This window comes from Etheostoma spectabile, chromosome 19, assembly GCF_008692095.1.
Source record: "Etheostoma spectabile isolate EspeVRDwgs_2016 chromosome 19, UIUC_Espe_1.0, whole genome shotgun sequence".
NCBI classification, from domain to species: domain Eukaryota; kingdom Metazoa; phylum Chordata; class Actinopteri; order Perciformes; family Percidae; genus Etheostoma; species Etheostoma spectabile.
The window spans coordinates 7,668,008-7,694,083 of record NC_045751.1 but is presented as its reverse complement, the minus strand read 5'-3'; the positions used below and the strand labels follow the sequence as shown (position 1 = coordinate 7,694,083).

General features: G+C 40.5%; 1 protein-coding gene across 8 annotated transcripts; it reads left to right on the top strand.

Annotated features, from left to right (window-relative positions):
- The first annotated feature begins 655 nt into the window (after positions 1-655).
- arhgef11 (Rho guanine nucleotide exchange factor (GEF) 11) lies at positions 656-24,344 on the top strand. 8 transcript variants are annotated; one of them, XM_032544810.1, is made up of 42 exons: positions 656-2,196; positions 4,971-4,985; positions 5,316-5,401; positions 5,517-5,621; positions 5,961-6,010; positions 6,157-6,214; positions 6,334-6,533; positions 6,688-6,759; positions 6,973-7,080; positions 7,544-7,592; positions 8,066-8,103; positions 8,229-8,321; positions 9,297-9,365; positions 9,520-9,624; positions 9,770-9,868; positions 10,084-10,126; positions 10,260-10,356; positions 10,488-10,610; positions 11,120-11,143; positions 11,333-11,459; positions 12,645-12,738; positions 13,155-13,184; positions 13,382-13,508; positions 13,633-13,839; positions 14,087-14,134; positions 14,447-14,595; positions 14,744-14,884; positions 15,983-16,059; positions 16,160-16,285; positions 16,898-17,015; positions 17,124-17,272; positions 17,552-17,627; positions 17,720-17,902; positions 18,011-18,092; positions 18,180-18,260; positions 18,421-18,476; positions 18,615-18,767; positions 18,900-19,136; positions 19,529-19,645; positions 19,812-20,119; positions 21,008-21,140; positions 21,244-24,344. In XM_032544810.1, the coding sequence occupies exons 1-42, from the start codon at positions 2,162-2,164 to the stop codon at positions 21,291-21,293; spliced, it is 4,338 nt and encodes a 1,445-aa protein (XP_032400701.1). In that variant the 5' UTR covers positions 656-2,161; the 3' UTR covers positions 21,294-24,344. The 8 variants fall into 8 exon arrangements, with proteins under 8 accessions (XP_032400701.1, XP_032400700.1, XP_032400703.1 ...); XM_032544809.1 differs by having other exon boundaries at positions 5,316-5,407; XM_032544812.1 differs by lacking the exon at positions 4,971-4,985.
- Positions 24,345-26,076: the final 1,732 nt, after the last annotated feature.

Genomic DNA, 26,076 nt, shown 5'->3' with positions numbered 1-26,076 from the left:
AAAATTACAAAATAACGAATAATGACGTTACATTTTCATGAAAACTGTTTCAAAGTATAGCACTTTTTTCAGTCTTCAAAACGTCAAAATCGTCTGATTTGGAACAATAACTAGGCTACATAAAAAAGGATATTTCTAAGAACTAGGCATATTTTAGTAAAATAATTAAATAAAGATTGTAATAAATTGATTTCGGATTAAATTTCTACTCTTTGAAGATAAATTATTTCTGAAAAATAGTGAGTCCAGAAAGAAGATAGTGGGGTACTGGCCCTGTGACATCAGATCTGAAGATGTTTCAACCTATAGCTCAGAAAAGTTTGATCATGCGCAGTAATCGTGCAGAAAAATCAAAAATACTGATGATAGTAAATTGTCTTACAAGTAGAATATAAGACTCACACGTAATATTAAAAGTAGGCTACAAAAAAAATAATACATTAAGTGTGTTTGATGCAAAAAGTTTTTGTTTTTTAAAATATATATACAATGTTAGGTTTTACTCGTGTTGGTCATATTTTACAATTTATATTAAGTTTCAATAAATAGTTTTTCCATTGCAGTTTAGTGCAATCCATAGTAGTCAGATTAGCATCAACACTGCGATGAGGCAACCCGCCTGCAATACCACAAGCTAGCCAGGCGAGGGCGCTGTTGTGTTTCCATTGAACGTATGCTCTTTGAGAATATGGTGGTGGATCAGCAGCCGGTCAAGACAGCAGGATAACAACACAGCAGAGATAATTATTTCAAGAACTGGGATTTAAACACAATAAATATATGCAACGATAACTTCTGAGTCTTCTGGCAGACCACGAGCGAGATAAGCAAATCCGGATTCACCACTGTGACTTGTTTTGGGAAAAAAGACCTAAGGTGGAGCTTTTACTCGGATTGCCTTCTAGCTAACGTTAGCTGGCTAACATGCAGCTTTAGTGTCTGAATTTGCACGAAAACGGGACTCTGGGATATATCGAGCTGGAATTCGCTTGGACTGCCACTACCTCGACCACTTTAACACCCATCTAGTCGCATGCAGTTAAGACCATGTTGGCCTTTCACTTTGCAGACATAGCTGGTTAGCTAGCCACCTCTGAAGGGCCGACTCGTTAGCGCAGTTGGAAGCCGAACCCACGGCGCTTTTGGTCGGCCAGAGGAACAACGCCATGCCGCGGGTTGAAATCGGCCCACCCATAGAGCTAACTTCAGGAAGCTAGCTGAATATAGCAGGCCGCTTCCGATGGTCGTTATCATCTCCTAGACAGCTAAATATTTAGATAAGTCACAACACAAAACCGACAGACACCTTTAACTTTCATTATGCACGGTATTTTATTTTGTTTTTAATTTTCACGCAGTGGTAATTGACGTTTTACTTATAAAACTAAGGCACGTTATTTTGTGTATAGAGAAATTTGCATCAGCTAGCCACAATACACATCATTAATCTATGTTTAGGTGAAGATACGTGCGACATTAAGGTACTGCTTAGCTTGTAAGGGATTATTTAGGTTGGCACAGCTGTAGAAAGCCACACATGTAAACAAGTCGTATTACTGTTTTGGTTCATTATTTTATTTAAAGGTTTCACTATATAATCACTCGAGGTGATGTTGAGCTGTTACTTGGACGACAGTTATGCGTGTTAAATCTTTGATTTATCTGGGAATAATTAGCTTTACACAGACACTATAAGGCATGGGAGTTGTTGACCTGGAGCATGGCGAGACATATCAGCCACTCATTCATGATTGATGACCTTTGAGGGAGCAGACTGTCCCTTACCCATTTTCCACTACAGATGAGCCACTGCATCAAGTCACTAACAGTCTTTCTTGTAGTAGCTATTTAGTTTTAGTCACTAATGTCACCTAGTAAAAAGCTGAGAAGATTTGGGTGTTAGTTTTTAGCAGCATTTTCTTTTAAAGTCCCACTGACACCCAACTGGAACTACTGGGGTGAATGGGAACATGATGAGCACTCTGTCTGATCTGAACCAGCTTCCAAGTAGCTCGAAGATCTGATCAAAGCACAACAGAGAGCCCCATTGTGTGGACTGAAATCTGAAAAAGGAAAGATGATGTGGATGATGATAAAAGAGGCCCAGTGACAGTGTTGATCCCCGCACCAGGAAGCAGAGGAGTGTAAGAAGGCTGAAGACATGAGTCTCCGCCAACCCACCTCTACACTGGACAGGTACGAGGCTCACATTCACCCAGACAGTTTCTTTTTCACTGGAACACTTACGCAGAAATATAGGGCTCCCATATCAGTCTATTGACATGTCTTTATCAGACTGAGGTCGAGTCTGGACTCTTGAAAAACTAGTCAGACAGGTTGTTTCCTGGGAGGTGATAAGATAAGCAAAAAGAGGAGAAAATACTGTATGCTTGACAATAGTAGCAGTCTGGGGATCCATACTTTCAAAAGAGTTTACACTCTGTAATCTGGAGTCGAATCACAAATCTGTACGTTGTTAATTGAAGTTTGTGGACGGAACGAAAAAAGCGGAACCCAACAGCAATAGCACAGTGCAGAACCCGGACGATGAACAGTGCGCGCACATCTTGCAGTTCGTCTTAAAAAAAGTGTGAAACGTTTGGGCCCATTTTGGATTTAATATCTCAATAATTACCTTTGCGTGATGAAGTTAGGTATCTTGTGGATATTTAGTTTTTAGCTAACTTCAGCACTAACAAACAAGACCAGCCGACCAACTCAAACTGCAGCACTTCACAAAACTCAATGAACACACACAAACCAGCTAACCAGTAAAGTGTCAGTCAATTCTGCTTTTATCTACTTTTATTTCAATAGACAGATGATTGTAAGTGTAACAGGCTTCCAAATTTATGAAGATAAATAAAAAAAGCTGCATACTTACACTTCTTTTACTATTTTCCATCATCATGACCAGTTAGCTTTATGACAAAAAAATGTTTTTTCTGGTGCATTTCAGCGTACTAATAGCATGGAAATACCCTTTTCAATATTCTTCATATATTCACCGGGGCAATGCACTTTAATAACTTATATGAAAATATCCCTGAATTAGCTAGAAAAGCAAATGTTAAACTGTAGTCCCCTGGAAGGCAATAGTTAAAAGCACAGACATAATAAAAGCATTGAAAATACAGTCAGGGATAAAAGCAGTGAACAAACATGGAGAATACATACAAAGCTTGGACTATGTAGAGACAACAGAGACATCTCTTACGACTGACAGAATCAACAGTAGCATGACAACACACTTACAGTCACTCTTACATTAAGCATAAAACACCTCACCCAGTTTTTTATTCAATCAAAAATCAGTTTACGTCTTTTGTTTATAGTGAGTTTCGGTGTCTGTTGCTTGATTGTCGTGTTGTATTTGTTGCTTGAATGTTGTGTTGTGACTCTTCCTCTGCTATGTTTAGTTCTGCCGCTGCTACTTGGTGTACTGTAGTTCATCCTGTTTATCAGTCACAGCATTCACCAAGTAGCATTACACTGTGTTTCTGTCATTGTCTGTTACATGTACTGTTGCATCTTCGTCTTTATGATGTCTTTCCTATCAACTTTTTTTTTTCCTGTATATGTGTGTTTTCTGGTGCACGTGCCTACCGCTGGTGTCTGTGTGTGTTATGTGACAGCAGGGCAGCCAATAAGAAAAACGTCCACCCGTTCAGGTAGGAGAGCTGTCCAGTGAGGGCTTACGTCAAGGTTTGGGGTTAATGTGACACCTACAGATTGTACAGCTCTGGAAACAGGTTTCTCAGTGGCTGCCCTTATTATTTCAGAACGCCTTGGCTTGACGTAGCAATGTAGACGGAAAGGCACCCAGCAATTGCACAAAAAGGAAAATGTTTACTTGTCATACACTCAAAATGTATCATAGCTCATTGGGATGCACCAATTCCTATCCCTCCATGTAACTCATATCAGAACACTGAACTTTGTAATGCAATTGATGTAAAAACTCATCAAAAAGCTTGATCCATTTCAGGCAGCTTTTTTTATATGAAGTGCTGACTCCACCTACCTGAGCAAGCTTAGGTGTTCAATACACACACATGCGAAAACACAACTAGATAGATAGATAGATAGATAGATAGATAGATAGATAGATAGATAGACAGATACAGTAGATAGATAAAGTAGATAGATGGACTTTATTGACCCTGGGGCATTTCTGTGTTACAGCAGTAGGTGAAGACAACATTCAAAGTGAACTACAGAATTACAAACATACTCCTCTTAGTCACAGCAGATCACTCCATTTAAGTAGTTCTTGTTTGATATTGAGAATTGATAACTGGGGACACATCTAATGATCATTTTCAAGATCCATTACCACCTCGATTCATTTTAAGATTATTCTTAGTTTCTCCGAATGTGAGGTGAGGTCTTTATATTGCTTGTTTTTTTCTGTCCAAAAGGTCCAAACCCCAAAAGTGCTAAATATCAGGAGCAGTACCTTACATTCAAAAAGCTAGAAGCAGCAAACGTTTTTCCTTGACAATTGACAAAAGAGAATACTCATGGATCTAATTTGTCATTGACTAGTTTTCTACTCCACTGCTATTCGTTGACTTGTTTTCAGCACTAGTTGCCTCTGCAGGTGCACAAGGTCAATATTGGCAGATCTTTGTAAATTTACACAAACACCTTTATTTTGATTGATTAATAACTTTAAGTACCTTTTTGCAGTAAATTGTCCATTTGTCATTGGACTTTGGAATAGCAACAAAACCCGTCTGTATTTACACTGTGTTCTTTCATCATAGTATTCTTGAAAGTCAATTGCTCTTGCTGTTTACAATCTGTTAGAGCATAAAGGACATGGGGGTTATATCAACTCTTGGGCTGTTTCTCTGTGTCTTTTAACTTCAACATTGGTCTTAATGCTAAATATCTGTCTGTTTTTTCTCTTATATTTTTTTCTTTATCTGCCCTTATCCTTCTTTCCTGTTACGCTTCGCTTTCAGCCCTTTTGCGGCTTGGTGAGTTTTCCCTTCAAGCTTCTTTCTTGTTGCTTCTAATGCTATGTATATACTCACTCCCTCTACATATCTGACCATGCTCCTCCCTAGCTTTTCTGCCTCTGATCTCCTTCTCTCCTCTCCTGTAGCTCTGTGTCTATGTGTGAGCTTCCCTTCTTTCTCTTTGGCCTGTTCTGGCTCTTTCTAGTTATCCCACCTTCAATGATTCTCCCTCTTCATGTATTCCTCTCCCAGTCCCAATCAGTCCTCCCAGAGAATTTTTCTAAATCACCCTGTTTGGTATTGCTTCAATTATTATAAGCCTCTCTTTCTCTCCTTTCTCAAACCCAGGCTCAGCAGTCTGACCATCGGGGACTCAGAGCGCAAATCCTCCGCCACCCAGCAGAGGGAGCCTTCGATTGAAATCACTGTTGAGAGTAAGGGTAACAACTTCCCATGCTGCTTTATGTTTTTGTTTGAGGATAGATTTAGAATTTCCCTATATTTAATATCTCCCAAAAACACCCTTAACCTCCTGCTCTCCTCTTCCAGGTACTGGTCTTGTCCAGAGATGCGTGGTCGTGCAGAAGGACCAGCTCGGCTTCGGCTTCACAGTATGTGGAGAGAGAGTCAAGCTGGTGCAGAATGTCCGACCTGGTAAGACTCCTGCACGGCCCATGTGTTGATTTGATAATAATGCTTATTTTGTTATTTTACACACAGAATGAAAATACACTTTCCTCCCTTTTCAAGAGATTATAGATAAAGATTTTATGATTACATTTTCTTACTGTATGTGGTTAAGAAAATCCCTAGCTGGTGCTGTCCAATCATAAACTGATATCATGCTACTTTGAAAATAAGTTTTCAAATATAATATGACCTAGATGACTTGGGCAGTGATAAATTAGTTATTTATAGTAGCACACGATGAGTTAAAACTTAGTTTTCTCTCTATATATGAGCTTCACTGTATGCCTTCACTCATCTTTACAGGTGGTGCAGCAGTCAAGGCCGGAGTCCAAGAAGGGGACCGAATCATAAAGGTACTACTCTCCATCACTTGACACTAAATCAGAAAGTTTTTGGTTTCTTCCCTGATTTTAATCTTTCAGATTTTTTTCCACCAATCTCTCTCTCTCTCTCTCTCTCTCTCTTTCTCTTTCTCTTTCTCTGTCTGTCTGTCTCTCAGGTGAACGGCTCACTGGTGTCCTCCATGTCCCATCAGGAGGTGGTAAAGCTCATCAAATGTGAGTTTGCAATAAGTGTGTGTTTGCTGTTTCATGTGTTTGGTAGTTTGCTGTTCTTTTGCCAGTGTTTATCTGATTCCATCACTGTTTTTCTTTTTTCTTTTTTTATCGTCCCATAGCTGGACCATATGTAGCTCTGACACTACAAGGGCCGCCACCTTCAGCCACCTCCTTGCCCTTAGAGCCCCTCTCTACTGAGCTCACATCCAATCAAAAAACATCTCTGGGTGGTGAGGCCCCACCCCCTCCACCTCCACCCCTGCCCTCTGGACTGAGCAGCACCCCTTCCCAAAGAATCACTGGACCCAAACCACTACAGGTAAACAAAATGATGTTTCCCAGTTGGTATCATCTTGCATCAGGACTGAGTGGGAAAAGAAATGTACGCTTTAAAACTGACGATGTTTAGGTACTTGTTTTAAGCAGAGAAATAATAATACAGGGAGTAATCATCATCCAAATGATTTTTTTAGGACCCAGAAGTACAGAAACATGCCACTCAGATACTCAGGAAAATGTTGGAGCAGGAAGAGGCTGAACTGCAGGTAAACACACACACACACACACACACACACACACACACACACACACACATCCCTAACTGCATCTTCTTGTAGATAAAAAAAAAATTGACTTCCCATGTGTCACGTTATTTTTTGTACTCTATGTTCTGTGTCACTCCTTGTTGTTTTTTGCTGTCTGCATAATTAATTATGACGTTTTGCATCTAATGTCTGCTGATAATAACTGTATTACAGGAGTTGATGGAGGAGCAGTTGAGGAGCCCGTCGCTGTCACTGGGGGAGCGGATTGAAAGTGCCAAAAGAAGAGCTCACCAAGTCAGGGTCAAGATTCAGCAAGATCTGGTGAGGAGACGAGACTTTTGCTTTCCATATTCACTGAAAACCCTCTATATAGTTTAACTAATTGTTTTACCGACATATTCAAATTTACTGTTCAAATCATACGACCAGATGAATTCAGTTAAGTTTAAGACGAGAGGCCCTATGTTGCACCCTGCACAGCGTGACGCATACCCCAACGCAAGTGTCTTTGCTATTTTAAAACCATTCAGCCTCCTTGTCATTTAAATAGCAATTACACCTGCACCCATCTTTGTGCCAATGGGCGTGCTGGTCTAACAGGCATGTCAAATTCTAGTGTCAAGCGTGTTAAAGGGTTTTAAATTGTCAGTGTTGTGTTCACGGTCTGTTCGGCTGCACCTGATTTGGCCCCCGCAAAAAAAATCAAGCTTTAACAATTACATGCACTGTTTACCTTTTACAGCCAGTGCTGTAAATGAACTGACGCTTTATTCTGCCTCTCCAGGAGGGAACGCGATCCGAATGTGCCACAAGCTACGTCATAGCAGGAGAAGGTTTGGATTGCTTTATCTTTTACCTACTTAAGTAAACATTTCAGTGCTGCATTGGATCTCATGTTTAGCATGTAATGTTCCTGGTTTAATAAGTCTAAATGTCAGCTGAAAATACACAGAATGAGTTCAGATCAAAGGAGACGTTCTTATTCATTAGCTGTTATGGTACACTACCCAACATACTTTGATTTGAAGTGAACGTTCTTTATCAAAGGGGCTTAAAATGGGGTGTCTTTTGTAGAATAAAACATACTGAGCCTCTGTAACCATTACGACGTTATCTTGGCCTTGTTCATGAACAGCATCGCTGCAGTTGAAGGCATTGGGCTGCTGCAGAACAAGTAGAGTGGAAACACAATGGATATTAGGGTTATTTATGGGGCATTAAAAACGATTTTTCTGGCCTGGCAGGGTTCCCGTTGAACAATAACGGGGGAAACACTGTAGCTTAACACTGCTCTGTGCTTTGACAGGTCGACTATCAATGGAGTCAAGCGAAGGAGACATGGAGGTAGGCTGCCCAGTCTTATCTTTTCATAAACTGGTGAGATCGAATGTGCGCGTTTGTGTTTGTGATGGTCCCACTCATCCCGTTCCCCTCGTCCTCCCTCCCTCCCTCGTCCTCCTCCTCCCCAGGCCTTTGAGAGTCCCCACTCCTCCCCCTCATCCACCTTCAGGACCCCCTTCCACCGACGACAGAACTCCGACACACACACCCTGTCTGATTTGGTGAGATGGACACACGCACTTGCATTCACATGAGATAGATGATTTTTAGAGCATGACCGATAAAGGATTTTTAAGGCCGATACCAATATGAATATTTGGTTATTTAAAAATCCGGTATGCCGATATATCGGCCAATATAAGTATATATTTTTTTTAAATCCAGAAAAGTGTCCCATAACATAAACAGATTTCAATAACATTAGTTATTTGTAGTTATTTGAGTTCTCACTAAAATAATATGATGATAATTTCTTTTATTGTCACAACAGAACAGAGTAACATTAAAATATCTTAAAGTTCTGATAAATAAAATGTATAAAAATACAAACTTAAGATATGAAACTTAAAGTCCTTTGAACAAAAACACATGAACAAAAACAAAAAAAAATCAGTGTTGCCAACAGGAACTTTGTAGAGTGCCCTCTGGTGGACTGTGCAACTACTATGCAACAACTCAACACTCATATCATGATTGACAGTGCATTTTTTTTTTTTTTTAAATCAGTCATAATAAATGCTGATATAGATAGATCGGGAAATGCCTAATATCAACCAATAATATTGGGCCGCCGATATATCGGTTGGGCTCTAGTCCCTTTGCAATAACATCCTCACATGCAGCACAAGCTCACTTTTGCATGAGTTTAAACTGAACATAAAAATAACACAAATATTTCTTTTCTTTGAAGTATGGTTCCCCTATTTTGAGATGTAGCTGCTGTTCTTTCCTTTTCCTCTGTTCCTCTCCATTTCTGTCACTGCATCTTGCATAGCTGCTTAAAATGTATGAGACGAGCAGTGAGACTGAGAACATACTTGTCACCACGACCTTAAATTCAAATTGCACGCCATCCAACTGTTATGCGCTGATCACCACATGCACAGTTATGAAAATGGAAGATGTGCTTGGACGTCCTCTAGTGTGTGACTAGGTGCTTTCCATTTTTTTTTAAATGTGTTTGCGTCTGTTCAAAGGGCGGAAAGGCCCAGATCATTGGCCCAGAGGAAGAGGATGAAGAAGATGACGGCTATGCATTTAACGAGGTGAGAAAAGCATTCGGTGTGACTCTTATCGATCTGAGTTGATGTGATTTTGAAAAGTCTTTCTTCATTTTCTTTCTTTTTCTTCTTCTTCTTCATTGCATCTCACCGTTCTTATCAGTTATACAATCATTCATACTCTTCCCCTGTCTCTCAGATGGATGGACCATTCCAGGACATTGAGTTGTTGAGGTCCCGACCGGCACACATGGCGGTGTTCATGAGATATGTCTTCACTCAGCTTCTGGACCCCAACCCTCTGGTCAGTCTACATGATATTTCATGTTAGATTTGAGCAAATGCAATGAAACAAAGTGCTTATTCTGCTGTTTTTGGATGACATTTCCATGTGTTTATCTGTGTTTGCTTGCTTACATTCATGGTTACTGTGTGTGTCCCCGCAACAGCTGTTTTACCTGTCGGTGGAGGCCTACCTGGGCTCCAGCACGAAAGACGCCCGCGCACTTGCACCTCAGATCTGTTCCCATTTCCTGGACCCAGATGCTGTATGCACCAACATATTTTAATGAGTTTATTCTTCTAATCCTTCATGTCTTATATCCCAGCTTTGGCTGCTGATGTGTTGAAGCATTTGGCGTCGAAGAAGCTAAATGCTAAACTTTCTTCTAATCTTCCTTTTTGCTTTTTTCATATACAGCAAATATTGACTTATTCCCTATATCAGGCTTAAAACTTAAAAAATATATTTTTCCCCTTGTAGCCGTTGAAAATCAAAGTACGAGAGGAGTATCTCACAGATATAGGTAAGAACTAAATGCTAGTTGCGTTGCGGGCTTACTCAATTTGTTTTTGCACTTTATACCACATATGGCTGTATTAATTAGATTTTGAGGAAGTGTAGCCGCTGACATAATGTTGTGTCCATTGTCCCTTCAGAAAGTCGACTTCATGCCCAGGAGGACATCAGAGGACCTCTGTCCGAGCTGCAACAGCAAGTGCTGCCGGACATCCAAGACCAGATACAGGACTACAGGTACATTACTCAAAATTGAGAGTACTTAAGACGTCTGTTTTAAGCAGAATAATCACCATAAATGTTTGTTTTGACAATATTACCAAGACGATCACGAGTTCATATTAACCCGTGAAGCTTGTGTTTCATAGGAACAAGCAGATGATGGGTCTCGGCTCTCTGTTTGGAGAAGGAGACCTGCTGCAGCTGGATGGAGACCCGGTGAAAGAAAGACAGGTGGTGGACAGACAGGTCACTGCCCTCTGGGAAATACTGTGAGTATTGCTCTTTCTGTTTACCAAAAACGTGTTGACTCCCCTTTTATATAATGATGTCAAACTAGCAAACAGTTCGCTTTCCTTTGAAATTTATTCACTTAGTTTTACTATTAAGCCAAAAGATAACCTAAACTGATCCACCTGTTAACTAATTATACAGTTTCTACTTCACCATGTTGCTGTAACCATGAAGTGAATATTAACTTTTACACACTCAGACTGCCACAGAATCCAATGTTTGGGGCCCAATAAAATAGTTATTACAAAGGTCATCCCTACAGCGGCAAAACCTGTAAACCACATGACATTTACTCCTTTGACTTTGTACACACACACAGGCCGATTCCCATCACATGACTGCAGCACTACAGTCTGTTTCTTACACCTGTGTTTTCACCTGAATTAACTGGATTAACTCTGAGGAATTAAACTGGACATCTTTTTGAAAGCCTGTTGTTTTTTGTGTTAACAGCCTTTTTATGTCTCTCTTTTTGTTCTCCCGCCAGATCAAAGCATGAAGAGGACAGAAGGTAAAAGAAATTGTCTTGTTTGTTGGCGTAAAATGTAATTTAACAGTGATCTGTTTGAGCAATTTGCTTCTTTCTTTCATAACACTTTTTCTTTGGTCGATTTCCCTTGTGGTCTATCCTCCCACATTTCCATGTTTGTCCTGTCTCTTTCTTTCTTTCTCCCTCCGCCCAATCGCTCATCTCCCTCAGTTCTCCTCTGGCGTCGGCCGTGCACCTATACCTGCGTCATTCTGGTATCAAGCTGAGAGACTCCAAGGTCTTCCCTGGTCTGAGCACGGAGAAAGAGAAGTGGCTCGCATTCCTAAAGACGAAAAAGGTAAGGGAAAACTGCGCTCTAAAAAGAAATCTGAGTTGGAAGTGAAGATAAAGTGATTGTCTAAGTAATTTTGACTACAGCTATGTTGAAACCACACTAATAAAAATAGAGTAGTAGTACATGGGCGTCTGTTTTACAATATGCAAGAACAACAAATTCTGCAGTGTGATTAGTGTTGCATCTCATACTGGAATCACAATATCAGCAAAGGAAACACAGTATACTTTATTTAGCAGTGTTGTAAAAATCTATTAGCTTCTCAGTGTGGTTGGCCGTCCTTTATATATACACTACCAGTCAAAAGTTTTGGGTCACTTACAAATTTCCATACCTCTCCATTATAAACAGATAACCAGCTCATCTGAGTGGGAGGCTGATCTTTAATGCAATATCTACATTGCCCATTATCAGCAACCATTCATCCATTGTTCCGAAGGCACACTCTGTTTACTTTATATATATATATATATAATTTAAAAACAATCTGTGAAAACATTAGAGATCATAAGTTTACATACCCATGCTAAAGTTGACTAAAAAGAAGAAAAAAAAAAAACATTTTGGAAATTTATCTTAATGCCTTAATTGAAATAATTAGGAAAAATCCATGGTGTAAGGACACCAATTTTCTTTGTGAATGAATAGTGTAAATAAATAAATGTTCTTCCTTAAAATACAGTGGCATACGTATACACACTCCCTTGTTAAATTCTCATAGAGGAAGGCAGATTTTTTATTTTAAAGGGCAGTTATTTCATGGGTCCAGGATACTAAGCATCCTGTTAAAGTTGCCTTGGCCTTTTGTATTAAAATAGCCCTCCATCATCACATACCCTTCACCATACATAGAGATTGGCATAATTTTCTTTCAATTAGCTAATAGCTGGTTTGATTTGCATTGAGAGAAGATTTTATGGAAAGTACTCGATGCCAATCTTATGCCACCTGTATGTCAAGGAAGAACATGTTCTTAATGGTTGGATTTTTCAATTAAGGCATTAAGATCAATTTCCAAAAGATGTTTTTTTCTATTCCTCTTTGTAGTCAACTTTAGCATTGGTATGTAAACTTAGACTATACAGTGTATGTATTTATAATGTGTGTGTGTGTGTGTGCGTGTGCGTGCATATTTATACAAAAATATATTGATTTTATAACATGATCTGATGGTTTCTCTCTCCACAGCTGAGTGGTACCAAGAAAGAGAAAGATGGGGAGGATAAAAAGAGAAATCCCATCCTGAAGTACATCGGCAAACCCAGGACCACATCCCAGTCCAGTAAATACACACACACACACACACACACACACACACACACACACACACACACACACACACAAACAATATAATTATTTCCGTATCCAAGTTCCTTGTTATAAATGCTGATACACCCATACAATAGTGTGAGATAAAAAAAAAAGCTTTTTCTTCTAATAATCACACTAGTATGACTCCATCTGTGTAAAGTCATTATCAGTTGACGGGATTAATACACTGTCACACCACATCATAGGCATGCTTACACAAACATGATGTTCTTGCTCATTGTATTTGTCAGTAAATAGTCATTTTATTTCTGTCCTCTGTTTGGCCTTTTATTGTTTTTGCAGGTTTATTCATTCATTTATGGAATATTCATTGTGTCATCTTGTTCTGTTTTCATTGTTTCTTTTTGGTTCATCTTGGTTTTGTAGCATTCCATGTCCCGTTGTCTCCCACCGAAGGTATATATTTTATGTCATTGCACTTTTGTTTTTTCTGTTTATTTGAATGTTCCTTTTCAACAAACATACCAACTAAGTTATTCTTTATGGAATGTACTGTAGTTTGAAAATGTGCTTGTGTTATACCTCATTTTATCAACCCTTATATGGATACTATTTCATTGTACTTTACAATTAAGCAATATCTGTGTGTGCAGTCCGTCCTGGCAGTGTGAGGAACATCATTCAGCAGTTTGAGAACCACACAGAGACAGAGGAAGGAGACAATGCTGCCGACCCCCAGAGGCTCTCCACCAGCAGCCTGGGAGAAGACGGCATGGACAGGTAGCTCTCTTAAACCACAGTATGTAGAATATATTCAGTATCAGCTCGTATGGGTGGTACAGCATCTTGTTGAAAGTATTTGAACATCTGAGATTTAGTAATATTGTTTTCTTTTCTCTTGTAGCCCTACGGTCTCAGTGCGTCTGGCACGCAGCGAGTCGTTGAAGGCTCAGGGAGAAGGGCGACGGCGGGGCGTCGTCTCAGGGACAGAGTCCGTCCCTCGCTCTCGTAGTGATGTGGACATGGAGGACTGCGGGGAGGAGAGGGAGGGGCCAGGCCTCAGGCTGCTCCAGCACAGCGCCTCGTCCTCTGCATCCAGCAGCTCTGCGCGGTAAAGATTCACAAAGCCAGATTTGTACTCATATTTCCTAGATAGTACTAAGATACAGATTTTTTTTTTTTAATTTGCATACTTCAAGCAGGGATGAATTAAAATAATCACATAAGCTTCAATGAATCAACACGTTCCCTTTTAGTGGAACCTTTAGATCCCTAATAACTCAAACATCCCGGATGTTACCCCTCCAGATTTAGGTTTTCACTTTATGCCATCTCTCTCTCCACTCTCTCAAACTCAGGTCTCTAGAGAACCCTACACCCCCATACACCCCTCGGTCTAGACGCAGGTGAGTTTCAATATCATCCCCATAGATGATCAGTACTTTAAGGAACTGTCTGGCAGAAAATTTAGAAATAAAGATGGCTGACGTATTTCCCCACATGCAAAACCTTTGAAGAAGAAATGGTTTGGATGACAAGACATGTCAGCCTTTAGCATCTTTCAGTTTCCAGTCTCCCCATGATGTTAGATAAACAGAAAAGAGATACATAAAGAAAGAGATACATAAAGAAAGATACATAAAGTTAGTATTAAAATAAACTTTGTTTTTCTGTTTGTCCCATCTTGATACATCCATGTTTTGTTTTTGACTCTGTAGGAGTGTGGACTCCCCGTTGGCCCTGCTGCCAGACGCTGCACCACTGGAGGAGGAGGTGTGTGACAGTCAGATCTGGCAGGACACAGTTCCTCCTCAGCTCCTCGCCACACTCAGTCCAAGGGAGGTGGACAGACAGGCCGTCATATACGGTACGAGTCAAATTCAACACTTGTTAACAGCAAATGCAACTGTATTACTATCAAACTAAATAGTCTGCTTTAAAAGGTGTTGAGACTGTAAGATGGCAGTGCACTGATGTCCCATTTCTGTTTTCTTCTCTCTTCTCTTTATCAACAGAGCTGTTCACCACCGAGGTGTCCCACCTGCGGACCTTGAGGGTCCTGGACCAGGTCTTTTTCCAGAAGATGAGGTCTGTGTTGAACTCTGATGAGCTAGCCTGCATCTTCCCCAACCTGCCCCAAGTCTATGAACTCCACGGTCAGTGTACAGTTTGTGTAAAAGTGAATATTTCCAGGTCTTATTTTGTCAGTTACAAACATGTACATGACAAATGTGGCACTCATTTGGCTGCACATACAGTATGTGTGTTTACTGTAATTGCAAGTATAGCTGCGTATTTTCAGAACACGACAGACTTCTTATACTCCGTCAACTCTTTCAATACCTGTGTTTTTCAGATCACAGTATTAAAAAAATCCTATTTAAAACGATGTTACAATTTAGCTTGACATGACAATATTTCTCCCCCAAAAGTGAACCCACCGACTTTGTGCACAATTACTTCTTTGAGTTCAATTTAAAAACCTGACTTTAACTGAAGTAACATCCTGGTTTGGATTCCGAGCATTTTAATATGAGGACCATTGAGGAACTGTGACTGTGTCCTCTTGTAAGAGTGTCACTGCTTTCTGCTTCTTCTGTTTGCACAATAAAGTGAGTTGTACTGAGTCAATATGTATTCAGGGCTGTATGTTGCTAGGTAAATAAAAATAAGTGAAGCAAATACTAAGCAAAGGTTGTGACTGTTAAATGTAATCTCAGTCTGCAGCTTGTTCTAAGTCAATATGTATTTTGGGCTTTTTGTAGGAGCCAACATGAAGGCATATGATATGATACAATAGCCACTAGATGTATGGATTGTTTTATTGGTATGATTTAACTGATGATCACCATTTACGGTTCTTTAAAGCTTGACATTGCTCTAAGCAATGTCATGTTTGGAGTTGGTTGAGTCATGAATGCACATTCTGGAAGTAGCCTATGTGCTAGCGCTGCTGCGGTTAGGGCTCAACCAACTCCTTTTTGTCGGTTATAGGATGGAACTCTGTTTGTTATGGTTTGTGGTGCAGGTTGGCACAGTTGTTTTTTTGCCATTTGTGGAGCCTGGGCTGTCTACAGAGACTGCACTTTTTTTTTTTTTTTTTTTTTACAGTGTGTTTATGGGACAGGCAGCTAGGGGTTAGTGAGGAGATGTTTGCTGTATGTGACAAAAAAAATGTTGTAGTCTAACAAACCTGTGACATCGCTTAGAGTTCTTTAAATGTCACTGTTAATGTGGCTTCTGTGTCTTTGCAGCAAGTCTGTGCGAGGCGATGAAGAAGCGAAGAGAAACTCCCATCGTTCAGGACATCGGGGACGTTATGCTGGCCAGAGTGAGTCCAATAATTCATTCCATTTTCTCATTTCTCTTTTAATGTGAAAGGTGTTTATGTGCAGTATGTATAGTATGGTAATTGTGGTGTGTGTTTCCAGTTTGAAGATGCAGCTGGAGACGAGTTTCAGGAACAAGCGTCACAGCTGTGCAGCCAGCAGTCTCAGGCTCTGGAGCTCATCAAGAACAAACAACGCAAAGACCCTCGCTTCGCTCACATCATCCAGGTAGACACAACACACATACACACGCACACAAACAAAAACACAAACACACTTCTGTGCCTGACTCAAAAAGACGGTCTTAATCATTTCAATATATCATTCTGAAGTCAGTAACATTTAATTAAGAATTTGGATTTCCAAATTTTACCAAGATGATATTTTTAAATCTTGTTTATCTTTATTTTGTGATTACCAGTTTTTTACTTTTGTTTTTTTAAACACAACACACAAAACAATTTGTATCATGAATATACACCACCCGGGCAAAACTCTAGAAGAGATGACACCGTAAATACTATATTCAAGACCATACAACTAAATAATAACAAAATAGACAATGTACTTGTATCTTTATTAAAATAACTAATACTGTATGAGTAACTTTGTTAGTGCTTTACTCCCATTCATGTTGTGTGGACTATGGAACTCTTCAGTTTCTAGTTGGTATCGATTTGTAGGTCACTATACTTAGAAATCTATGATTTACCATTAAAATTACAAGACAACCGTTTTTCCTTAGATCCTTTTTCATTAGTCCTAGCCTTCATAGTTGTGCAGCATTGTGCTTTACGTGCTCACTTGTTCTGACTTTGTACTTGTTCTGACTTTGTTCAGGAGTGTGAAGCGAGTCCTCACTGTCGGAGGCTGCAGCTCAAAGACCTGCTGGTGTCAGAGATGCAGAGACTCACCAAGTACCCCCTGCTGCTGGACAACATCATCAAACACACAGAGGGTGAGGAATTGAGAGATGCATCGTATTATAATCGTTAACACGGGGGGGGGGGGATGAAACATCCATAAAGTATCATTTTTAACTAAGACTGACTTGTCTTTCGTTTAGCCGCTTCGTCGGACCTCCCTTCACTTCAGCGCGCCCAGGCTTGTTGCCGAAGGATACTGCAGGCTGTTAATGAGGTTGTCGGGGAAATAGAGCACCGGCAACGCCTCAGCCAATACCAACGCAGACTTGATGCTGCCCCTCTATTCAAGGTTGTCACATAATTTATGCTGGTTAATCTGTTGTTGTTGTTTTATACCAACATTTTGTTTTTTACCTAAATGTGTTTTATTAACATATGTTGAAGCCTTATCCATACATGTGCAGGCATTATCCCACACTGACCTTAGCTCTGTCAGGGTCACATCTAGACTAAATGTTTATTGCTATATTTTTGAATATATTGTCTATTTTTTAACTGTGCTATGGGCCTTCCGTTGTGTCCTGAATAAAGTCATTATTATTATTATTTACTCTTCTCTCTCTATTAGAATCTGGACCTCACCACTAAGAGAATGATTCACGAAGGTCCGCTCACGTGGAAAGTCAGCAAAGATAAGCAGATAGGTCGGTACCTCTGTGTGAATACATTCTGTATTGATGCATACAGTCTCATCAGTTTGGATTCATGCCTCATGTCATATCTGTTCCTCCATCAGAGATCCAAGCACTGCTGCTGTCAGACTGCCTGGTCCTCCTGCAGAGGGGCCCAGACGACCGGCTGCAGCTGAGATATCCATCCCGCTGGCTGGGGGGAGGCGGGGGAAGCAGCGGAGACAGCAAGACCTCCTTCAGCCCTCTGGTGAAGCTGGACTCTCTGCTGGTCCGCTTGGTAGCAACAGGTGAGACTGTGGTCACATGGGGGAAAGATAATTTAAAAACTATCGAGAATGAATTGTCCTGCTTCTTTTTTGGTGATGAAATGTGTAAATGTTCTGATTTCTCTCCAGACAACAAAGCCCTCTACGTTATCAGCACGACAGAGAGGCAGATCTATGAGCTGGTGGCTGGGACATCATCAGAGAAAAACATGTAAGCTGTTTTATTCAACCGTTAAAAGGCTTGCTGAGCATCCACATTCTTCTTCAGCCTCCAGAAACTTGTGTTTTTGTTTTGCAGCTGGAAAAATTTACTTGAAAAGACCATCGCGTCAGCTGGTGGTTCGTCACCCCTGATCAGTCACGGGTCCATGCCTATGTCGTGAGTAAATCTTATGTCTATGGATAATACATAGGACTTTAGGACTTGTATTTTTCTCTTAGATGTGTTTTCATTTTCTCATTTATTCCTCATCTTTATTAATATTTATTTGTATCGCCTTGCGCAAGCTCAGTGTGCCTTGTGTTTGTATTTTCTATAGTTCCCCCAGTCTACGCAGTGCATCCCCAGCGTCAACTGGCAGCAATGTCTTTGCAGGTAATAACCACACTATAGTCATCAACCTCAAATATGTAAACTGTCTGCAAATATTTGTGAAACAAAATAGAGTCTGATCTTACTGGCTTAGTCACAAAACAAAGGCGATGATACATTTTTTTTTTTTTAATCTTCCAGACAACTCAATGACGGAGCAGTCAGATTCTATAGAGACTCATTCCTCCAATGAGGACATTGAGCTCTCAGAAAACACACGTAGGGACCAATCAGGAGATTTCATCTGTGATGAGAGAAAAGACGTTGGTGTGGCAGAGGCCGCTTTACAAGATGGTGAGAAACAAACACAGCCGTATCACTCTTACAAACTGTTACATGATTAAATGTTACATGTTTTAGAAATCAGCATGTCTCAGCCTTGAGGAATTTCAAAACCTTGTTGTTGTTGTTGTCATGGCCCTGCAGTTGAAACACTAAGGCATCTGATATTACAAGATTTGGAAGAGGACGGTTGGAGCCACGATTCAGATGACACGCCCACCAACGAGACGGCAAATGAGAGGAGCTCGTTCACTGAAAGACAGCGGCCAGAGTCTCTAGAAACTGTCCTCAACTTCAGCATCAACGAATGGGAGGCCGAGTCTGAAGAGAGTCCGCCTCCAGACGCAGAGCAACCCAGCAGCATTCAGGTCGTACGGAAAGGTAACGGATCAGATGGAGAAAAGTTTCCAAATAATTCTCTTTAGTTCTTCAGCAGGGTTGGCTGATCAATCAATTCTCAGATACACATCTGAAACCTTTATTTCAAGATAAATCACCAATGTTTCCCTTGAGGTAAATATTTGGTGACTGCTTTCTGTTTTGGGATAAAATGGATGTCTTTTAATGGCGGTCTTCATCTGCATGTTTTCTCTGCACTTGGTGATTCATTATTTGTTTCTTACAAACTTAATCTTCTTTTTCTTTTGTCTGCTTGTGCTTCACAACACACCCTTCCTACACTTGATTTGGCATTGTCTTCTCTCACTCTTTTACACTCTTCTTTCATTCTACGCACACTTTTCTTTGTCACACGTCTATCCTCTGTGCAATAGCTGTGGTTGCGGGTCCTTCTTCTTCTTCTTCTTCTTCTGTCCCTGATGGCATCACGGATGGGGTCACCCTCCCTTCCGACCAATCATCCAAGCCGAGAGGCGAGGCCACTACGCAGGGTAATGATGACAAAATTGGTCAAGTGCTGTAGTTTTTATCAGACAAAGACACTATTTTATTTACATGTGTAATTAATCAAGATAAAAGGTATGGTCTATAATTGAAGAGTTGTGTTGATTTTACCCCTGAAAGTACTGGCACTAATGCCCAGTTTCTGTGCTCCAGGGAACACTTTCTACTTGGTAATGCCGACGGAGCAGGGAGAGAGCTTCACTGAAGACCTCAACGACCCTCCTACCCCCACAGGCAGCCACTCCCCTCAGCCTCTGGAGGAAGTGATACCGCCACAGTCTCATCCAGAGGAGGAAACGCCCACCTGCGGGGCAGAGCTCAACCAATCAGAGGCTATGCAACTGGAACAGGAAGAGGAAACGGGCCAATCGCAGGCTGGGCACCAGAGCCACGTGATCAAAAATGTGGATGAGATTTTCCACACGATTGAGGGGTTGATGAGCAAGTTGCGCCAACTGAAGGTGAGTTAAAGTGTGTTAAGCTGGCAACAAGTTGGATTTGTGACTGTTGTCTGGACTGATGACCATCAACTCTCCACATGTTATAACACTCCCAAAGCTCACACAATACTTTTTCTCGACTGACTATAAAACGCCTCTTTTCTTTCTCATGTGCTTTCTAACTAGTTAGAGCAGCGTGTTTCTTAGGAGGACAAAGGGAGAGAGATTACACAAAGTTTGCAAACGGACTGCATCTTGTAATGCGTTAACCTATCTAACTTGACACAGGGTGCATACGGCTTGATTGATAAGATAAGATCCGTCTTTTTTGGTCGGTTGTTGCAACAGTACATCAGAAATAAATGTAAACATAGACTGTATCTAAAGAAAATTAAGAAATCTTCCTGCAGTCTCCATGTTTTCCACCATGGCCTCTATTCACCAACCAATAGATTCTTTATTTAATTTTAGTAAATGTAGCCACCAGCAGAAATCAGCTTTTAGGGAAGGGGACCTCACACCACAGTTTTTGAGGAGACTGTAATAAAGGCAGCATATGTCACCTTGCTATAAAAAAAGTAAATAAGAGTTCGGAATAACACTTGAATGTAGATTGGATGGATTATACAAAACTGGAATATACAACAGGCTGTGTCCTTCACTTTGTTTTTTGTTGCGACGTCTTCATGGCATCTGTGAATGTGTCCATCAAATGTTTTGTCAATTTTTTGTACACGGGCAATGACGCCCTCCTAGCAAATAACAAGAAACTGGGTAAACATGTCTTTTTATTTTTTAACCCACAAAGTGTACAATGGTTTGAAGACGCTGTGTTCATCTCTTACCAGCTAGCATAATGACACTCATTGTTCTGCTCGTATAATGTCCCGCATCTTCACCCCTTTACAGGAAATAGAGAAGTCCCATCACAAGCTTTTGAAGACCCTCAGAGAGCCCTTTGTCAATCAGGACTCAGAGGACCCGCAGTGTCACTCGGCAACCGTCTCCAGAACACCATCTCTGGACCGTAGCTCACGAGACGGTGAGGAGGAATTGAATTTGCATCTTAAATCTTTACAAAACAATGGCTGGTGATGCAGTGTCAGTTGTTTTAAATGTCTTTTTTTTATCTTGAACCCAACCAGGCAAAGAGGGCAGTCCAGCAGAGCCCAAGATTCAGTCGACTGGATTCTGACGTCGCTGCAGTGTGGATTTACTTGCGGTCACTCAATCTTGATTGTTGGCATATGTAAAGACCAATGTGTACCCACTGTCAGACTAGGGCACCTCAGCCATGCCTCACCTCGCCCCTCATCCCTGCATGCACTGGCCAGTGGAACAGAGCCCAGGAAGGACTGTAGCTGTTTTTTAAGCTGGCCGGATTAACCAGGATGTCCGTGGTCCGCACAACCTCTGACTTCTTCCAGAACACGGGGGAGTCCAGGACAGAGTGAGGAAAGAGAATGAAGGAAAAAAAAAAAAATCAGAAGACAAGTTGACTGGTTAATGAGAGAAAGGAAACAAAAAAAGTTGAAAGAATTGAAAATGGGAGGAAAAAATGACCAAGTTGGATATATGTGAAGAAAAAGGAGTTGTATGTCTTGCTTTAAAGAGCTGGTTGAAGGAACGGAGCAGAAAAGTGTTGAAATGTTAATTTAAGGACAAATCCGAGGGACCCACCACCCCTGCACTTTACCCACAATGCATCCCTCTGTCATGTATGTCCTCTACGGTGGACGGATCAGGAACCGGAAATGCCACTGGCTTTATATATTTAGGGGTCGACGTTACAGTGCCCGGCTCCCCGCCACTAGTTGCTTTACACTGAGTTCACCTGCCTCCACGGCCGAAGGACTGTGTCTATATCATTCAGGTTATTTGCACTGGGTAAGGAAACCAATATCTCACACACACACACACACACACACACACACAATAAACCATTTCATTCATCTCGGACTTTCGTATCCCCACACTGTTAAAGGAAACACTAGAGTTATTGTCACCAGGAACAGTTGCAGCCACACTGACATATCCTCTTTTAAGTAAAGTTTGGAACCATCAGTGCGACTTATTGATGGTTAAATGGTTTGTGTTGATTGTTCACTTCAAAGTCCTGGAAACACTTCTGCACTGTCTACTACTGAAATGCTGGCAGGTTTTTATTTTCAGCGCTGCTTCATAGGCGTACAGGGACCTCAGCGATTTAAAAAAAAACAAGCTCAGTGGATTTGCACAGCTGTTCTGATCATGTAAAGTTGTTTAAGTTGGGGGGGGGGATTTCTGGTGTTTTGGGGCAAGGTTCAAGACAGGCAATGTTGATGGCGAGTGTGAGGAAAGAGGACAAACAACAGATTCAAACTTAGAAGCTTGACTTTTCACTGAAATCCTGTGTCGCTCAACCAAATTGCTGCCAAATATCGCCGCTGACATTGCCTGTCTACACATTGAGATTTGACTGTGCATCCTCTACCCCTCTCTCCTGTGTTTTGTGTGTGTGTGTAAATACCACGATAAATACTGTGAACCAGCAACTCCTCCCTTCCCCCATGCAGCAGTCGTACCATACATAGTGTTTATATCCATCCAGCCTATATCTTGTCCCCCTTCTTCTTGCAGAACAACTTATATTTATTAGGAGAAAGGAAAAGCTGTGTAAAATTTAATTTTACAAACTCAAACACATGGTCCACTCAAAAAGTAACTGCTCTACAAACTGTGCTGTGATGACAGCAGTTAGATGAAGTGAAACATTTTTTTTTTTTTTTTTTTAAAGGTAAAGGGATAGTTTGACATATTGGAAAATACATTTATGGGCGAAGATCTATACCATTTTCATACTTTCATATATGTACAGTAAATATGAAGCTAACAACAGCCGCTGCTTAGCTTAGCATAAACACTGGAATTGGGGAAATCACTAGCTTGGCTCGCTCTTACGGTAACAAAATCCACCAACTAGCACCCAAAGCGCAGTAATTAATATCTCATTAGTTCTTGCAGTCTCTGCAGGTTACTGCGCCTGAACGTATCGTTTTTGCGTGTTGGTGTTTACGCCAAGCTAAGCTAACCAGCTGCTGGCTCCAGCTCGGTACTTAACGACAGACACAAAAATGGTATCGATCTCATCCAACACTTGGCAAGGAAGCTAATGTCAAACTACTCCTTGAACTGCTTTTGGATCATATGTAGGAGTAATTTAACGTCGTTAATATTCAGAAAGGTTTTTTGTACGCCTTGGTTGAGGCACGTGTAACCAGCAAAGACTGACACTAGAGCCAAGTGCTTTTTTCTCAAACGCCATCTATCTTGAACTAATTCTAATAAACCCTAGACTGAAAAGATGTATTTAAAATATTACAAGGAAGGAACTTCTTTTAGTCCTTTTGGGTACCAGTTTCAATGTCTTTTTTTGTTTCTCTTATCAAGCTGGGCAGAATTACACTGGACTGGATTTTATTTGAGCTGGTTTCAAATACTGAGGAGCACTTTAGTGAGTTACCCAGCAAAAGTGACAATACACTACCAAACTGCACAAACCAGGAGCCAAGTATATTAACAAACTACCAGCCAGATTGTGCTATTAAAATGATATTTCACTGCCTGGTGGAAGGTTTTCACTCTTTACTCAGTACACACGGAAGGCGTCGTTTGATGACAAGCGTAACTTGGCTGTCACATATGATCAACAAAGAAACAAACTGGACTTCTGGTTGCAAATGGCTGGCTGATTTTAGCAGCTGAGCCACTATGAAGTTAAGGAATTTGTGCTCAAATGTAAAAATGTTCTTCCAAAGTGAAATATCGCTTTAGAGGTGTTGAAGGGAACACAGTTTGGCTTTTTTTTTTTTCTCTCAACATTTTGGCTGCTGATTTTCAAGCTTCTCGGACAATATGTTTTGTCCATGGCCTATGATAAAAAAATATTCCTTCATTGTAATAGATTTTCGTGCCAAGCTATGGACACTCAATCATCACATGCGTAACGTGTGTGTTGTCCATAATTTGGCACAAAACAAATGCCAGATGGTCTGAGCTGGTTGAATCAGAGTCAGGATCTCCTCTCCACCTCGACAAATATCTTTCCTCTTTTTTTCCTCCCACCTCTAACTACAGCATTTGTTCATCTCCAATTTCTACCTCTACACTTCAGTTTCTTTGTATCTTCCGTGATTTCTTCTTCTTCTTTTCAGACATTTATCTTGTACATTGACATCAGCGTTGTGGCCCATACCAGCTGTAAAAAAGAAAAAGGAAAAAAAGCTCTAACTGATTCCTTTTTTTGTTAAAAGAAATGTTGCACAGACAAACTTCCCTGCACGGTGCAAACTACTGTATGCATACACACATCGTACTATCATCTCGTTGACTTTTTATTTTGTGTCTTTTTAAAAACTCTTGTTCACTCATGTAATATAGAGAAATCAGACCCACTTGTTTTATATATGTTAATTTCTTTTTTTCTGTAAAACCTTAGTCCTCGTATTTGATTTTATTTTTGTAGATATGATTTTTTTAAAAGGATGTATAAATTATTTTCTTCTCCCTTGTTTTTAAAATTGGTGAGATTGTCTAGCTGCACAGAAGGAAAAGAGAGCTCATGTCTCAGATTCATGTGTTTTGTGAGATTAAAACGAAACTGGATTAAAGAAAAGAGAAAATGTGGATTGTGAGTTTTTGCTCTTTGAATCAGAATCAGAAATACTTTTATTGATCTCTGAAGAATTTGGGTTTAATTAACAATGTTAGTCTTTTTAAGTGAGTGTGAGTAAGTTAAACATTTGGATATGTTGGCTAAAATTCATAGTTGTAGCTATAATATGCATCATCCTGTGACCATGAAGGACTTTCAACCTCTTACCACTTTTCAAAATCTACCAGTTTGATTGTTTGGAAACGAACACTTTTATGTTCTTGAATAGTGAGAATAGATAATAAAGGTTAGTGTTAGAAGAGCAACTTACGTACAGTATCAGTACATCAGACATCGACATCCGTTTTTTGCTAGAAGTGGTTTGTAAAGGTTATAAGCAAATAGCTGTTTATTTTGCGGTAAAATTGCAGAGTTAGTAAAACAATTGAAATTTTATTTACTATAGGTTCCCTGTAATTTTTCAGGGTTCAATCTAATTTATTATTAATTTACTAACTTATTAAATTTTCAGCCTACCTTCATGTTTTCACCAATCAAAATGACTTGGTAGCATTGCATTTTCCCTGACTCGTTTCCTGGTTCTCCTTCTCCACAAACATGAAATCAAGGAGAGGGTTAACTTTTCCTGCTAGAGATGTCTAACCTTAGTCAGAAAGCACAGGGGAGACACTTTGTTTCTCTCACTATGACTCTAGTCAGTTTTCGCTCCAAACCTAATCGCCTTCACTCTCTCATTTCTTCCTCTACCACACACACACACACACACACACACACACACACACACACACACACCGGCTCGACACACACACTAGCGCACAAGCATAAACACCAGGCCACGGCAAAGGCTCTGCGTGGAGCCTATGCAGAAGCATAAAATGGCCTTAACTGTTACTATCCCCCTCCCCCAACCATCTTGGTGGTGATTGGCTGGTTTGTTTTGTTGTATTTTGGTGCACAGGCTGTTCCTCTTGTGTTTGTTTGAGGTTTACGACCCCTGTGTTGTCTCTTGAGACCGGGTTTTTTCACAGTGTATTCAGGTGGCAGGCAGCAGATCAAGGAGAGATGCCTACGATTTGAGACAAAAATGAAATCGCGCTGAAACCATGCAGGATCTCACAGTGCACCTTTAATGAAATATTTATGGCCAGTTATTCAGCTGATACATTCTTAGGCAACTATTTTAAGGTAACATAAGTTGACCAAACGTCCACTTTTTACATACTGTTTGGGGGTGGGGCGGTTATAAATTCATGAAAATGTCCGATTTTCACTGTTTTTCATGGGACCATTAAGCGTGTACTTAAATTGACTGGCACTTTGCACA

Coding starts and splice junctions, on each gene's coding strand:
- arhgef11 (XM_032544809.1), top strand. CDS start 2,162: ATGAGTCTCCGCCAACCCACCTCTACACTGGACAG. Junction 16,060..16,159: donor GGGACGTTATGCTGGCCAGA/GTGAGTCCAATA, acceptor GTGTGTTTCCAG/TTTGAAGATGCAGCTGGAGA. Junction 19,646..19,811: donor AGGCGAGGCCACTACGCAGG/GTAATGATGACA, acceptor TCTGTGCTCCAG/GGAACACTTTCTACTTGGTA.